At 31.2% G+C, this 18,001-nt stretch overlaps 1 protein-coding gene across 1 annotated transcript; it reads right to left on the bottom strand.

Moving 5' to 3' along the window:
- Positions 1-231: 231 nt before the first annotated feature.
- On the bottom strand, positions 232-17,324 carry LOC137931172 (band 7 protein AGAP004871). The gene is made up of 7 exons (XM_068774614.1): positions 17,267-17,324; positions 17,090-17,199; positions 7,677-7,749; positions 7,025-7,107; positions 5,253-5,512; positions 939-1,119; positions 232-333 (listed from the first exon to the last, which is right to left on the bottom strand). The coding sequence occupies exons 1-7, from the start codon at positions 17,322-17,324 to the stop codon at positions 232-234; spliced, it is 867 nt and encodes a 288-aa protein (XP_068630715.1).
- Between the last annotated feature and the right edge of the window lie 677 nt (positions 17,325-18,001).

Raw genomic sequence — 18,001 nt, 5'->3', positions numbered from 1 at the left:
GATTAAATGTTAGCGGATAAGATGCAAAGCGTCTACTTTAAAGGATAAATGGTAGGTTAGACATTTAGATTAATTAAATTCTATTCACTAAATTATTCTAATTTTTTTGTCTTTTTCTTTTATGCCTTTTAAACTATAATGAGTATGTTTGCTGAGAATCGATTAATATGTTTAGGTAGTCTTCAAACCGTTGATAAAAATGTTCGTGGATCAGAGACATCATTTTGTAGCTTATGCTACTCCTTCCCTAGTCCTGAAGAAGTAAGTGAGGAGGTCGATGGGTAGGGGGAACACGATGGTCGAATTCTTTTCAGCTGATATGGTATTAAGAGTCTACAAGAAAAATTGAAAAGAATTAGTATGTTATATTAATGAATATAAAGTAACTGTGTTACACAAAATATTCACAAATATCTAAGTAGAATTTCTAATGTACTTTTATTCAAAATACAGGTTGATTGTCTAGATGGGTAGAAGCTTTAAAAGGATGAATGTATAGCTCATTAAAACTGTCAGCAAAAAGCCTTGAAGCTTTAATGCTTATTGTCAATAGCAATTTTATATACAGTGATCTCTTTATTACACTAATTCATTATTTCTATTGTAATGTAATAGACCGATAACTGTTGACACTAAAAAGTCTGCAGGTACAAATAGTAAACAATAATTCACCATTATATGTAGTAATCCAAATTTCGAAAACGCTTTTTACTATTGCATTACCTATTTATTATTCCCGATACCAATGATTTTTGGATAGAGTATACAACCTACATTAAATGATAGCAAAATACTTAATATACATTCACCCTTTATAACTTTTAAACTATTCATTATGTATAGTAAATTAATAATTCTTTATTTTCTATTAACGTATCCATTACTTGGTTTAGAACCTTTTATATAGGTGTGTAGATTAAAGAACAGTAGGTAAGTACCTGCAAATAACGCAACTGCAAAGCTGCCGGACTGTCGCCAATCACTTCCGAAGCCTCGCGGAGGGCACGAGAAGCCTTCTGTTCGCCCTCAGCAGCAATCACCTTAGCGCGAGCCTCCCGTGCCGCCTCAGCTTCAGCCGCCATTGCGCGTTGCAGTTGTATTGGCAAGCGGACATCTTTGCTGTAATTAAAGATGGAAATAAAACTTTTGTAATTTTTTTAACACAATTATTTTATAATATTTTGCCCAGACTAAGCGTTGTCTCTTTGTTCTTATACATGTATCATTCAAGATAAAAATGTTCAGTTTAAATATCAATAAGTTAAATCATCATTATCATGTCGGCCAACTGGCGCCCACTGCAAGGCATAAGCTTCCCGCAAAGATCGTTACGATAACTGGTTTTGAGCTGCTCGCATATTATCTATGTCTTTAGTCTACTTTGCCGGGGGACTACCCACGAACAATTTTTCGAGCTACGAATGTTAAAGTACACTTTAATTAAATGTTACCTAATTATATATATAGATATATATATATATATATTTATATATATATATATTTATATATATATATATATACACATACATACACATATGTAAGTATTGTTATATATCATTAGTAGATATGTTCTATTTTATTATGGTTTAAGCACCTGCCTCGATTATTTTCCCTCTGCCCTAAGGTAGACTGGTAGAAAACTACTAGAGCGTTAAGTCCGCCGTTGTGCATAAAGTGTAAATAAAAAAATTAAATAATTATATATTTGTCGGAACGTTGTTACATCTGTTGGGTCTTACATGTGTCATCCAGAGTTTGGGAAACTTGCTCTAGTCTCCGGACAACGTAATGACATTAAGACAGTCATCATAAAAAACATTTCACAGCCATTCGAAAAATAACCGGCTTTCGAGATACTCGATCATTCTAGATGAAGGAAGAAGCTGAAACTAAAGTATGGAGCAACTCGTGCTTCGAGCATCGCTGTATTATTAAAACACCTTTAGGCTAAGCTTTTTTTGCACCCTCGAACGAAACCATTAATACACTATACATGCACAAATACCAAATAATTGATACGACAATCGATGATTAAAAATCAATGAGAAGCGGACACCTGATTATTTTCGTATATATATAACTTCACATAAGGTTAATATAAAATTAAAGTATATTTATAATTTGTTACGAGTAATTGTATAACATATTCATGGATTAGAAAAATAAATATACTTTATCGTTTGCTCCATCTCTTATGTTGATTAAGTAAAACTAACGAGAATATATTGCTTGTGTAATATTAAAATACATTCGTTACACAGGACTATTAAACATAAATAAGAAAATACATTCTTATGCAATATAAAAGCAATCGGTAGGTATTTCACGTATTTTTTAATTATTTAGACAGCAGACTTAATAACTCATGCGGAGCACATTACAAACGCAATAAAGCAGTAATAAATTATATATTATAGGTATACTTTTCATCTTTGCCATTATATAGTAATATTTGATTGCTGCGCAGAATTCAGACTTACAAATGTAGTACTAGGTTTTTAATGCGTACTCAACAATGTTTACTTAGCATTACCTCTGCCCATTTAATTATGGGGAAGATAGTAATTTGAAAAAGTCTTACTCAGTTCCTTATAAAGTTTAGGATTATTGGTTTAGAGCAAGGGTTCGCAACTTTTTAATCAAGTGGCCAATTTAAATTTTAAAATTGTTTGGCGGACCGCAAATAAAATAACACTTATCCTGTACAACTAACAGTAGAATAAAAAAAGGATCGTTAAAAAAAGTATAGTTTTGTTATATAAATTCAATAAGAAAAAAAACAAACCGCTGTATGAGTAGCTCGTCACTTATATATTTTTTTCAGTTTAGTATGTATTACTATTTTAATATAACTAAATTTATAACAATATATTGATGGGAGAAAGTCGATAAAATAAATTTAATTTTCGGAATACTAGGCGGGCCGCTTAAACACGTTAAAAGGCCCGTAAGGGGCCCGCGAGCGATCCCTGTTTTAGATCATCTTTTGCTGAATATCGATTTCACAATATTGATTTAACAGTTAACCACTAGTTAGAACGTGGGTAAATATTACCCTTGTGAACGTAAGTCAAGCTAAAGAAATCGATATTTATGTTAAATAAACCCGACGACTGTTATTTACATTACGTTTCTTCTTTAGTCTAATCACTTTTCTTGCTGCCTGTTACAATCAATAATGCCCGAATGGCGCATACCTTGGCCAATTTATTCACGACTTTGATACTTTAGGAAGTTACAAAAATAATTATGAAGAGTCAACAGAGGATGATATCTAAACGATCCAGTACAACTTTTAACTTATATTTTAATACATATTGTTTTATCGCTTCATTTAAAATTCATTTGTTGTATGTTATCAGTTGCCCTAGTTCCCACGGTATGGAAAGTGTCAACAATGGTTACGTGTACAATCAATAGAGATATTAAAAAATCGTATAAAATAGGAGTGACGAAAGATCAATGTTTTTTTGTCTTTCTTGTTTTGAACTTCGAAACTAGAGAAAATTGGTGCATGGGCAATTTGTAAACAATTCATTAAAAACAACGCTATAATTTTCTTCTAAAAGCTCTTTCATGTTTATCGATAATGACATAGTTATTTCTTCGACCATTATCTAGATCGTTCAATGTCATAAAGTCTTATAAGTAGGAATAACTACAACATTATTTTATATTGACTACTGTAACTAATGTATTGGAGGTATTAGACAAAAATTATTATTGTGTATAGATGTGGGTGAATATAGACAGACAAAAACTTTAATACATTACTTGCAAGGACTAATCTTAGACAGGTAACAGGACAATTTTTTTTCCATCTGTAATATTCGGCCGCCAATTACAGGATTTATATTGTGTATTTATTACCATTTCTACTTCATAGATTTTTTTCTCACGGCTAATTCCTTATTTTATTTTTCGTCTATATAATCGATACGTTATCATTACTTCATATATGATACCCGAGTATCAATCTAGGGAAGTACATAGATTGTTTATTGTTAAATGCTAATCTATTTATATTATTATTCTACTCACTGCCTCATTTATAATATTTATTTCCTATTTTCAGTTTGTTTTAAATTATTTATTAATTCTATTTCTCTGTATGAACAATATGTGCATGCCATCTATTTACAACAAATAGATGGCATTGTGGAGCACTATTAATCTATAATTGTTATTTCTAACCTTGTTTTTTTTAACATTTTTAGTACATAATTTAAATTAAGACTATATATATTTATCTTAGTTTGTCTGCATTGCATCTATTATACAAATAGACGAAGAATAGGTGATAAATTAACATTACTTAATAAAGATTCATTGAGGATAGCCTGTAGTTAATATAAAGTGATTGGAATAAATAAATAGTTTTAGTAAAATAATATATTTGAAATCTCACCTAATTACAAAAAGCTAATGCACAGATATAATATGCCGACATGAAACTTATCTGAAATTAACCTGTTCTTTGCACAGCTCGTAGAACCTCTGCAGAACATTTAAACGACGTTCTATGGGTCTGACATCTGTCACAAATTTCGCATAAGTAGTTAAACCCTATGCAGCGTGTTTATAACGAGCTTTGTTCTAATTTACTAATAGCTAATTACTTTCATGCCACCTAATTTAATATAATAAAATAATGTACAATTCTTAATATTATTTTTAAAAAAATAGTTAAAAATAGAAAGAAGTCTGTCAATATAAGTTAAAGAATTTTAAATATATATTAAATACACTTCACAAATAAAAATATAAGTGTTTATTTTTGCATCATATAGGTTTATACTAAAGTACTTAAATGATTCTAGTTTTCTTTGTGAATCGTGATTTACATATACTAATAGCCTTTATCAATTTCTGTAAATTTTATCCGCCGGCCTGACTATCATGAAAACGTAATCAAAAGTTTTCCTTTTGAAGAAAAGTTTATTTGCAGAGATTCATTGATAGGATTTACAATCTACAGTAACTTCTTGATATTATTCCTGTTGTACAAACGCATGCAATGCGCGGTGCAACCGGAAAAGTATCAAGAAACATGAGAAATGGGGATTTTCGGGGCATGCCTATGCCTATGCGTGGGCGTTTATCGGCTGATATGATAATAATGAGGAAACCAAAATAGTGATTTTATCATTGTGAAAAGACGATTTGGATTCAACGAACAAGTTTAAAAATGTGTTTAAAGAAATGTTCGATTAAAGTATAATGGGTGTATAAAAATGTTCACAAGTACTTACATTTCAACACGTTCCACTTTAATTCCCCATGCCTCGGTAGCTTCATCTAAAGAGATCTGCATATTGCCGGATATGGTTTCTCTCTCACTTAGAATCTCATGGAGGGGACGGGTGCCCATGGTGTTGCGAAGAGTAGTCTGGGCTAGTAGGCGCGTGGAGTGATGAGCGTTCTCCACATTAGCGATGGAGATCGTGGCATTATGGACGCGATAGTAAACCACAGCGTCCACGGACACCGTAACAGAGTCCTTAGTCAAAACCTGACAGACAGCGGTATCAGTTTTTATCGCAATGTACAAACTTACATCTAATGTGTGAAAGCTTTGAAGGGATGAATGCATATATCATTTGCCATTAATTAATGTATGGTATACCCTATCCAAAAATCAATAGTTTCAGAAATAATGAATGACCTAATGTTAACATAGTAAAAAATGCGTTTTCAAAACTCGAATTACTATTTATTAAATTAATTATTGTTTATTGCCTTTCCCTGCAGACTTTTTCTGCCACAAGATATTGGCCTATATATCAATAGAATGTAGCTTATAATAGTGACCACTATAAGATGATATAAAAAGCTTTAATTTTTTTTGCTGTCAAATGAGATATACATTCACACCTTTAAAACTTTTACACTTGTAACCAATCATCAGACGCTGTTATAGTAACTTGTATTACAAAATACATAGCAGTATTGCTACATTAATATTTTAATTTACTTTTTAAACTCATTCTTTTATTGTTCGTAGGTAAGGTAGTGGTTTTGACGATTTTTTTTTGGTTAAAATATCTATAAAGCATGTAAATGTCAAATAAATAGTAGTGACCAGTACTGATCAATAATTTAATTACTAAATGTATAATTCAATTATTTACAACGGGATTTTGGGAACTGAAACCACAATTCCAATTCGTGAAATACGTCGCGGCTGCCGATGTCAAAGATTAAATTAATCAAATCCTTCAATTGATTAATTGGCGGCGGCGTTGATCGTATAAGCCAGCATTCATATTATGACGCAATTCGAATTTTATCAATTTATTATTTTATTATTACACACCATTGTAAATATGCGTGTAGCGGACACGTGCTCACAATAAATAAATTATCTTATTTCGCATGGTTTACGGCTCCATATATTATAATAAACTGACGGTTTTTATTGTTCATTTAGCTTAAATGTAATGTCCAAAGATTCATGTACATCGTGTTTTAGATTGTGGTTCAGTGCAACAAAAGAATGATTTGAGTGAACTAAAGTGAAGTTATTAGATAAGTAAATATTATTTGAACTAGAACTATGTAGTGACTACCTGACCGGGCTTTTTTGTTCTCCGTCTGGTTTTTTTCTGTACTTCGTTCCGTCTAACAGTCAATGAATTCAAGTTTAAAATATATATTGAGTGAAATTTTAAATAAGAATGGTAAACATAAATAAATTATTTTTCCACAAATGTAAATTTTGTTGTTAATATATATAGATGAATGGTAGGTATTATATTTTAATACTTGATATCCTTTCCTGGACAAAGAAAAATTAAAGAACAAAAATCACCGAAATTTGTCCAGTCGTTCATTTGTTTTTAACGGTACAGTTGCATCAACACTAATACCACTCTATATGTTACTTAAGATGAATTATTTTATATGTAGATTTGAAAATCATTGCACAAATATTAACTTCACATGAGTATGATAAGTGATGCTATGTAATCGTTTAAGTAACTGAAAATAACTTAACATGCAATTTAGAAAAATTCTTGAGTACCTCTTGCGGAGGTACATCATAGGTCAGAGTACGCAGATCGACGCGAGCGTAGGTGTCGATACAGGGAAGGATGAAGAATATGCCTGAAAAAGAATTTGGTTTATAATTTTGGAAATTTTGGAATTATGTTGAAAGCGTGAAAGCTGTGACTTATAATAAATCAATACATCAAAAACATTTGTTGCTCTTACATAAACTTCATTCGTAGGTTATAAATTAAATATTATTTACATTTATTACACTTACCGTTTAGTATGGAAATTTGGTAAAATATTATTCTATAATTATCAATAATAGAAGGGTTATAAGATAGATAAACACACTCATATATATATATATATATATATATATATATATATATATATATATATATATATATATATATATATATATATTTATATATATATACACACAAATGTATATATAAAGCAACATTTACAAAATATAACGTGACAAAATAAACACAAACCTTTAAAAATATTTTTGCAGGTATAACATAAAACACAATTATTGTTAACACAATTAGTTTTTATACTTTTTGCCAATCGAAGTCACTCTTAATATGAGTCACTCTTAATATCTTTTTTTTAACAAAGATAGTCATAAATGTTACAAAGAAATTATTATCATTTTAATAAGTTGGTATACTTACCAGGCCCCTTGGCGCCGCCAGACAGAAGACGCCCTAAGCGAAAGATCACAGCCCTTTCATACTCCTGGACCACCTACGAATACAGTCTAAATAAAAAAAAGTTTAAATCATACAATTGGCTCGGAGGAAAATATTTGCAGAGCGTGTTTTGCAGTCAAGTGTTTTTTTTGATAAGCTTCGAAAATGGAAAGCTTTGACACGACGGTTTAGAGATTTTGAATTTTACTTTTTATGTCCTGAAATGATTCATAACGTCGTTCCTACAAACAACTTGTCTTTATATTGCATAAATACGTTGATAGAAATCGTTTACCGATCAAAAAAATTCATTAAATTTTTGAAAATCGAATCTTAAGTACTTTATAGATCACATGTAGATATTTACGATAATCTTAATCACATTTAATGAATATATTATCATATTCATATCGCTCATATATATAAAATGTACTACTACTGCATCGTCGTCCTTTCAGCTCACAGATGCTCACTGCAAGGCATAAGCCCCCCTCAAAGATATCTATGTGGGGATATACCATTTTCGCCACGATCGCAGGCAGTTTAGCAATAGCAGTATGGTATTATGGTACGCAAAAGACGCCGCTGCTCATCCTCTAAGAACTGGTTTGTTGCAATTCTATATAATTAATACACAAAATATGAATTACATAACATTGTTTTTTGAGAATAGAACCCGCGATCTATGATCGTAACTCTTAGTCCTTATCGCTAGGCGAGCAATGTGGTTTGTATATAAGAGATTTCCTTTTATGTACGGTTTCATTGCTATATCACAAAAATCGCTAAAGGAATATTCCTACCAAATTTCTGAGAAATTTGGAATATTCCTTTAGCCGAGAAGAAGTCGGCTTAAAACAGGTTTCACACGCAACAGGTTAAAGAAGACGTTCACAAAAGGATATTTTCAAAACGTAGCTTTAATTGCTATAGAACTTTCCAACTGTTTTTGTATTTCAAGTATTACCCAGAATGGATCTTATGAAATTACACCCACAAAACACAATGCCGGCCACGCAAAACGGGCGGGGGACGGTAAGATTTTTTTTACATAGGAGGATGAAATTTATTTTAAAAATTTTAAGTTAAGTTAAAAGTAAAGTTAACTTTAAATTTTTGAGGAAACGTTTCATGTGGAACTCAACGTAAGGTTTTTTTTTTAACAAAAATTCGGTCTGGAAGTATTTTTAATTTGAATATCATATTAGCGTATAAATATTTCTTTGTTCTACTTGTAGAAAATGCGTAGCATGTACATACTAGTCCTATTGAAATCAAATAACAACAGAGACGAAGACTCCGGTTCTACAATAAAAAGCGCAGAACAAAGATGCGCACGACGTTTTTTTTAAACTAAATATAATAATTGAAATTAATTATCAATTTAAAATGTTTATATGGTAAATATAATTAAAAAGAATTGTGTATTTAAAACATTAAGTATAAAAAAACTGAAAGTAAAAAATCGAATCGCTAAAGAAATCAACCTTTCCTGATTGTAGTAGTGATGAAAGTAGAAAACAAAAAATTCTTTGCACTCTTGGAGTTCAGGACGGATTATATCAAATTTTTACGGACTAAATTCCCACGACTCTTCATTGTCCTCGTTAGCGTCATTGCTACGGGCTTGCTACGCCGCTCTTCATGCAGCTTCTTTTCAGGGTAGTTCTTTTTGAGGAAGATAAATATGAAGTGCATGTATAATCTTATATTTAGTTCACTTTCTTTACCCATAGATCCAGAAGAACGAGTAGTAATCATTTCAGTCGTAGCACATCGACCTCCCCTATAGATTTACAATTGCCCCGATTGGAAGTGGCCTGTATCGTCTGTGTTTTCCGACGACCTTAAGAAAGTGATCTGTCTACCTGGTAAGCGGATGTATTACGCTGTTCTTACTGGTCCATGGTCTCTATTCCAGGACCTTAAGGCACTAGGGGACATCTGTTATATGTAGACAACTGCCACCTTAACTTACCAGTTTGCTGAACTAATAATAATAATAAAGAGATATTCCTGTATTGCCTAAACAATCTCAAGGAAAGCTGCTTTCTTTATTGGTATACTTTATGAAACAGAAATATTATATCCGTTGTAATTATTTAAAAATTAAGTTTTCTCTTACTAGTCATCTATCAATTTTATTTTAATAATATGATTTTAAAATAAAAATTCTGAGACGATTAAAAGTATTTTTTACGTAAAGAAAGAAATCAGTTTTATTATTATAAATGAGTATTGCGTACATTAAACAGAAATTAAAATTGATAGCTTGATATGTTGGTATTCAGTATTGGTCTCCTATTACGTGATTGCGTTTTATAAACTCTGGCTTGTTTATATAAAAATTCCATGAGGGTAAGATGAAATTGAGAGCTAGCTTTTGTGACAATCTTCATATATTCTCCTCACCTATCTAGGCATGTAAGGAGTTAAAAGTATTTTCAAAGCTTTATAAAGTTATAAAAAATAAACAAAAATCCTTTTTTAAATGACATCACCTACGAAATAAACGAATTACCAGCTTTTATTCGCGATTAAATCTATTTAGAAGAATGCCAGGGGAGCTCAATTGGAAAGAAATTAGAAACAGATTGAGTTTCTCTATAATGGCATCCTTCAAATTAAAACTGCGAAGATAACAAACGCGCCTTGATGACGAATGAGAAAAAAAATGCTTACAAGTTTTTGTGTTCACTTAGAATAGTAAAGTAATTCCCCGGCGTTACTATCACTTAAAAATATATTATAGTTTAATGCACTTCTTACTCTTCAATGTAACGTAAAAAAGCAATTAATTCTTTTCAAAATACTAGCATTTTAATGCAGTAATAAGTACTTAAGTTCATTAAAATTTCATCGCAAGAGCTTGTATTCAAAAAGTTGTCTCGCCGGGATTTAAGCGCTCCGTCAGAACCTTGCTCAAGAAATTAGTTCAACCTGCAATAAAACTTTGTAATATTGCTCAGTTATGTAGACACTAGTTTTTCTCAAGTGCATTTAAATATTTTCTATAAATTTTATACTTGGCGAACAAAACAAAAAATACTTACCATACGATAATATTATTACTTAAAATATAACGTAACTTTATGTAATGAAGCATACATATACGTAAAGAATGCAAGTAGGTTTGTATATTAATGTTAGCGATTTTAATTCTATTACAATTTCCTGTTCGCTCTCAATCTATTTACATTCACTATCATGGAAAAATTCAACGACGCAAATACAATTAAATTCTGTAAAAGCGCGCTGAATCCGTGAAGCGTACATCTGGACGGTCGCGCAAACGTGAGCTTGGACAAAAACCCTATCTATTTTTAGTTAAAGCTCCATTTTGTTAAACGCCGGGAATATTTAATAGTCACGTAGATGGATTGTTTGTCTATATTGTAAGATGGTTACAATTCTGTGGAATAATCTGATGACTACTAGCTTCGGTTAAAAGCGATTTCTTCTAGACAGACATTGGATGGAATTGGTTAATAAGTATAAATAAAGCATCAAGTGACAAAAGGTTGTTGTACTACATATTACAGATTAATTATAATACAAAATACTTCTTATACTTTTATTGTGAATATAACTGCATTTATATAATAACGCATAAACAATACAAATAAAATACGTTATACAAATATACATACGTCTAGTAATGACCAGAAGTATATATATCTACACTTTATTATAGTAAACAAAATACTACAGAAATAAATAATGAAGCTGCTGCCTTTTGAAAACTGAAACATATTTAACCTTTTCTTGGCAACTCGTATCATAAGCACTCAGCTTGAACAGTAAAATATTTGTCAAGGAACCTAACAGTGTTGGGAAATTGGCTATTTAAAATTTTATTTTATTTATTTAGTTCAAAGTCTTTTGAAATATATATATATTAATAGGTAAACTACGCCAATTACGAAGTGTAAATCAAATTATTCTTTATCAATTCAAATTAAAAATTACTAATGATTAACACAAATGAAGAAGAAAAACTAAACAGAGAATTGTGTATTAAAATGATAATGTGTACACGGATGTGTGTACGTTTAGTGCGTGTGGAGTATGTGTGCGGTTTGTGTTTGATTAGTTATTCCAGTTATATATAAAGTATACAGTACATATTACGTATATATCGTATGTAACTTAAATATAGTGTATTATTTTTTTTATTAACTACAAAACGGTAATCTTTTTTTTTAGGTTCATAAATGCCCACTGGCATAAGTTTCTTTCTTTTAAAGATATCGATTGGGGATATCATAATCGCCACGTTTGGCGGGCGGGTTGGCGATTGCCGTGTAAATTAGTACGCAGGGGCCGCTGTTGCCCATCCTCTGGAAACATGTTTATGAACAATGGCAATCCTATATATAATGGACAAAGTGTTTATTATATAACATTGTATCCCCGGAATCGAACTCGTGACCTACGATCGAATATCTCAGCCCTTACCGCTGGGCTGACACTGCTCAGATAAAACAGTATTATTTTCTTTAATTTTGATAATTGATGTTTATTGATTTCTAAAGGATATATAGCTCTTGACATATTATTACATCGCTATTTTTCCAGAAATCATGCCATAGTTTTACGAATCATTGAAATATTGATTTGTTCAGCAACGATAAAGAAAAAACAATAAGATTTATGATTACTTTAAAGTCATTTGCATTGTTTGGGGTACATTCACGCTTAGTGATCGGAGCGTGGTTAAAAACCGTTTGCAGGTGTGATATTTGATCGTATACATTAAGTGAATCGTAAAAAATCCTTTAAATAAAATAAAACTTTCGGTTATGTATGTATTACACTGAAAGTTAAAGGAACTACAATTACAACTGTATGTACTTCTTTTTAATAGGTCTTATTAAACATGCATCGACAAGATTTTTAGAGCCTAATTTGGTTATTACTTCTTATTCCCTGAAAATAAAATATAAATACTCGGTTCAAAAACAAGCCTGTAAAACGAATACCAAGTGTCTAAAATGTCACATGATTTGATTGCGAGATTCGCGAGCGCCTTGTTCTGGATGGACCTAGCGCGAAGCAATAATACTCCTTACGGAAAGGTGATTATATAGAATATCATGAATATTTAACACGTAAAATGATAATTGTTTTTTTTTCATCTTCAAAATTATGTGACTGTCCTATAGCTCGTTATATCCGCGACATATATCTTTTAGAAGGCGCCTTCCACGTGAAAGCTAATTAAATTCAATTATTAGTTATACGATGGCGTTATGCAATAAAGACCACGGATCGAATATACAGCATAAAACATCCATCAACAAAGACGAATGATGGCTATATACTACAGGTCCAATTGGAAATCTAAGCTTATGACATATATCAGCGAACATCCGAACATTCAAGTTTTAAATTAGACATGATGGATTATATTGTTAGTAATAATATTTGTCTCATACAGGGAAACATTTTTTGAATAGTATTGTGATGAATTTGAACTATTTATAAATCAGTACACGATTGCTTAACGTTTATCTTATTCAAAGTTAATGGAAGGAGCTAGGGCAAGAGTTCTGGTTTTGTTCCCAGCCCGGTCTTTCCTTATCATGGCTAGCAGTCACTCGCGGCGAAGTAAAGCTACAACCTGTTCGCTGAGAAGAGTGATTACACTCTTGGTTTCATTAGCCTTAGGATGTCGGTACGGTAGAGTCGCCTGGCCGCATGTAATGAGAGAAGGTTAAGAAGTAAGATGTTATGGAAAAACTTTAAAGGGGTGGATATACAGCTGAGACCAAGTCAATTAAATCGACAAAAGAAAGTACGTGGTCAGTGAAGTCGCGTTTTAGGATTGAAACCAGTACAAACGGAGAGGGAGCAGTGATCAACGGTGTCCAGCAAACAGAGTGTGGAAGAAATGTCATCCATAAACTTAGCTGGTAAAAATCCGACCATCCAGAAAATACTCATAACAAAGTGCTCCCTCGGGTGGCGCGGGAGGAAGCATCGACACCACCACCACCCAAGAGGGCGGTAGAAAAGGCGGACGTAGCGCTTAGCCCAGAGGTGAATTCGCTTTTTAAACCAGAAAAGATTTTCATTTCCCAGCAAAAAAACCTTCAAGCTTTTAGACCTATTTTCGACCATACATTACATTGACATAGCAATTTGTTATATTAATTATTTTTTTCTATCGGAATGCGGGTGCCCAATTATTTCTGCAAGGACAAATAGTAAACTATTAGGTATTAATTTTAATATGATGCAATTCGAAAATAAAAAAAACTTTTTTCTAACTATATTATCATTACTTCATCTACTACATTCGGACTATTGATTTGTGGATAGGGTGTAACATATATTAATTGCCAGATAATGAGTTATATCCTTTAAAGCTTTTACAACTATTTCTAATCACTTATATTTTTTCTAACCTGCCGGTAAAGCGACAAAATAAACATAAAAAAAGGAATCGAGAAAAAATTTATAAAAATCCGTGGACGGATGTGATCGAATTAATAATATATTATTAATACATCAATAAATTTTATAAAGAGATATTGCTTGTATATTTCCTTGAAATGTAGCAGTAATAGATAAATCGAAAATTGTATAGATTTGGAGACACGAAAATCGCGTGGATTATCGGCGATTAGTCAAACCCAATATCAGTATATTGGAGAGATTGGTTTAGGTTCGATGATGCATTGTTCGCATGTTGACACTCGCCGCTGAATTGAATTTATATTAAGTAAGTAAAAGGTTGTCTAAAGTAATAATAATTATCATTTCAAATGTAAGACGTCTACTGATTGACGTAGAGCCTGTAAAAAGTGTCATGCATAGAGCATTTTCCGAACAATGTCGTCTGTTCACTTAGCGGGTGGATGCCTTACGCTGCACTTGCCGATCCATGGTCTCTACTCCAGAACCTCAAGGTACCACCGCCATCTATTCTACGCGCTATATTGCTCATATTATTAAGGGTCTGATTAAATTACAGGAATCATTTTTAATTTTATTTTAATTGTGACGTTAAGTCTTTTGCTAGAGCTGTTTAGTACTTTGGCAGTGTTATATTTCAATAAGAATATCACTCTGACTATTATGTGGTATCATATGAGAAATGTAAATATATTGTTAGTTGTTAAATATAAATAAATTACATTGTGATCTGGATCTTTCATTTTGACACACGTAAAAACAAAAATTTTACGTAAGTATATGGTTTTGTTTTCAGTTATTTATAATAGATTTAATCCGCAAATACGATATCGTAGTTTTAATAAGAGATTTATGTCATGTTTTCTCTGCAGATGTTTTTATAATAACATACGTAGCGTACTTCAATCTCTGAGAAGACTGTGACTTTACAACAACAAAGGAGCTTATAATGTTACGGGGAGTCTGATTTCTATCTACTGTCATATAACAAGCATCACTATAAGTTAAAAGTAATTTTACTTTCCTGAAAAATTTATCAAAGCTATGCAATAATATTCAATGTAAAGATAAGTAAATTGTTGCAAATTTTGATATATAATTGTTGATATTATAACATTGTAATATTCCAGGAAAGACATTTGTTTAATGTGAAAAAGTAAAGTAAATTTCTTATTTAAGGTCATAAAATATTTAAAGTTGAACAACCCATCGTCACGACAGACACGATGATCCGCATTATTAATCAAAAATTATTTTCAACGGTGTAATCCATTGACTTGTAACAATTTAAATAGAGATGTATTGAAAACAAAAGTACATATGTAATATGTAATAATACGTCAATATTATTCACAAGAAAAATATTTTGGTTTATTTTACTGCTCACATGAAATTTTAACATTTTAGAATTAGCTTACTAAAATAGTTGAACCAAAAAAGGATTAAATGGTACGCTATATGTAACATAAACATAATTGAAACTTTTATTGGCAGTTTTATTGGCTTTTAAAAATGGAAATTATATCTGTGTTCGATTGATTGTGTTAGTTTCATCGGTCATGCTGCTTTGGCTTACATCCAATGAAGGTGTGATCCATGATTTTGGACGGAGTGGGCATTAAATGATGTTTTATTTCTTGAGGATTGTTGATCACGTGATTAAAACGTTTGGACCTTCGTTGTTATAACTTGCAGTTTGCCAATATAGCGGAGTTCAATCTGATTTCAGTAATTATCAAATTAATCTCTAGCATTCTTGTCATGACCTGAACAAATGGTCACTGTTAATGACCGTAAGTGGATATTTATGTGAATAAATGAATAAGTGGTTTAATTGCATAAAAAGACAATTATCATTTTGTTTATGTACAAATTTAGAGATATTAGGAAATATCAGTTTCATCAATATGCATTTATACTATAGTAATGATACTACTAGTAATGATCCGTTCAAGGCAAAGATGTACATTTTAAATGATCAGTTTTATTGATGCGTGATTAATAGGGTAGTTATATTTGACGATAAGGTCCGCCAATTCTTTATCACACCCATTAACTTTTAGGCTACTACTGCTAGAAAATATTTAAATTAGATAGATTTAGATTAGGTATTAGTTAATTTTAGATTAGGTGTGCTGTAGCTAAAGTCAATATCTACATAAAGTTGCATAGCGATTATTGTTACACGTTGATATCTTCGCAATTTTAAAAATAGAAATATCTAAGGAAATTTTACTCATTCTAAAATGAACTTTCGCTTAGTGCTTTTAGAAACATTTTATAACAACCTCTTTAAGTATTTAACTATAAAATATTTATTGTATATGTAAAACACAAAGTTAAAGTTTGATCACATTTCAAGTACATAATAATAATTGTTCAATGTACTATTAAAATAATTATTATGACATAAGGTTTCGAAGTTTTGTCTTTATAAATGTTGTTTAATTACATATTTCTTAAATTTAATGGTATGTCGTTGACACACGCAATTTTACACTAACCTTAATTATTATAATTGAAATAAAACCGGGAAATTAATTTTATAACGAAACTATTAGTACTTCTTTGAATTCTAATAAATGGCTAAAAGCTACAACTTATTTTTAGACTACACAAAACGATAAACAACGCATAAAATACTAAAACATTTACGTCTTTAACTTTATTTAAATTACTATTAAAAAGTTACTGTTTGCAAAAGTTTATTTTTTAAATATATGCAACCGTTTATTATTGTTTAGTAAAAGCGAACAGTTTCAAAATTAGTTAAAAAAAATCGCATTGCTTTTATTTCCGCTGTGCTAGACAAGTACATAAGAATTGATACCTCAAGTTACATTCATGCGTAAAACTGTTATCTACTTTTTAATTAAATAATTATAGTTCGTAAAATTATTTTTTTTATTTATTTTACTAAATGTAATCAATGGGTCGTAAAATGTAATACATTATAGAATACGTTACTTCCTTACCTTGAAACACACGAAGAGAGAGAAAGGCATCGTGAAGATGACAAGAACCCAGGCCAGAAACACCAAGATCTTGCCACAGGTCTTCGACTCGCTGTCTGAATTTTCGTCAGCTGAAAATTTCAAAACGTTATATTTTCCTCAAAAACAAAGTGAAATTATATAAATAAGTAAACGTACACGCTGCGATCGTCGGGTATAATTGTTGACGGTTAGTCATCTCGAAAATTGTAGTCATCGGTTGTTGAGAAAAATATTTAACTTTGTCGTTTCAAAGTCACTGCTTAAGCACGAGCTGCTCCGAAGAGGGATGGTCCTTTACTGACGCCACAGCCAACCATGTCATGGGCAGAGCGGTCGTTCAATATTCATATGGGAAACGACAAACATGACGAAAGGAAATTCACACGTTTATTAAATAATAAGTTATTGTAATATAATATAACTTTTATATTAAAACTTACCGTTGGATACGTTGACCGCGACGGTGGTGGAATCGGAATAGCGAGCCATTGGAGATAAATTTAAATTGTACGTTCGCGCGTTTCAACGATTACGGAAATACTGATGGGAAGCATGTAGTCATAGAATATAAGGGTGTATAATTGGTCAAGGCCCGTGGTGCATTTACTTTGGTCATAATGGACAGCAATATTATCTAGGAGCTTTATGGTCAATTAATATTAATTATACAATTGATATTATTAACGTTTATTTATATAAATGTTAAATATCTAAATAATAATAAAACATTAACTTTGAAAAAGTAGATTATAACAAAATAATTATATTTTTAAAGAGAAGTTTAATACTATCTTTTTTTTTAAGTTTAAGAAAATGTACGGTTTAAATTTTATGAATCGTTCTTGATTGCGGAACAGGTAATGTCTCGTAACTAAAACTTATTTGATCGTC

Source organism: Battus philenor, unplaced genomic scaffold (genome assembly GCF_028537555.1).
Source record: "Battus philenor isolate CCGP_79_NKW_IND1 unplaced genomic scaffold, ilBatPhil1.0.hap1 SCAF_1, whole genome shotgun sequence".
In the NCBI taxonomy this organism is placed as follows: Eukaryota; Metazoa; Arthropoda; class Insecta; order Lepidoptera; family Papilionidae; genus Battus; species Battus philenor.
Note: the sequence above shows the minus strand (reverse complement) of the source record. Positions and strands in the feature narration are given on the sequence as shown.

Excerpts from the sequence above, each read along its gene's own strand:
- LOC137931172 (XM_068774614.1), bottom strand. The coding sequence starts at position 17,324 with ATGACTACAATTTTCGAGATGACTAACCGTCAACAATTATACCCGACG. Across the intron at positions 7,750-17,089 it reads CTCTCTTCGTGTGTTTCAAG|GTGGTCCAGGAGTATGAAAG; the intron begins GTAAGGAAGTAA and ends CTGTATTCGTAG. Across the intron at positions 1,120-5,252 it reads AAAGTGGAACGTGTTGAAAT|CAAAGATGTCCGCTTGCCAA; the intron begins GTAAGTACTTGT and ends CTTTAATTACAG.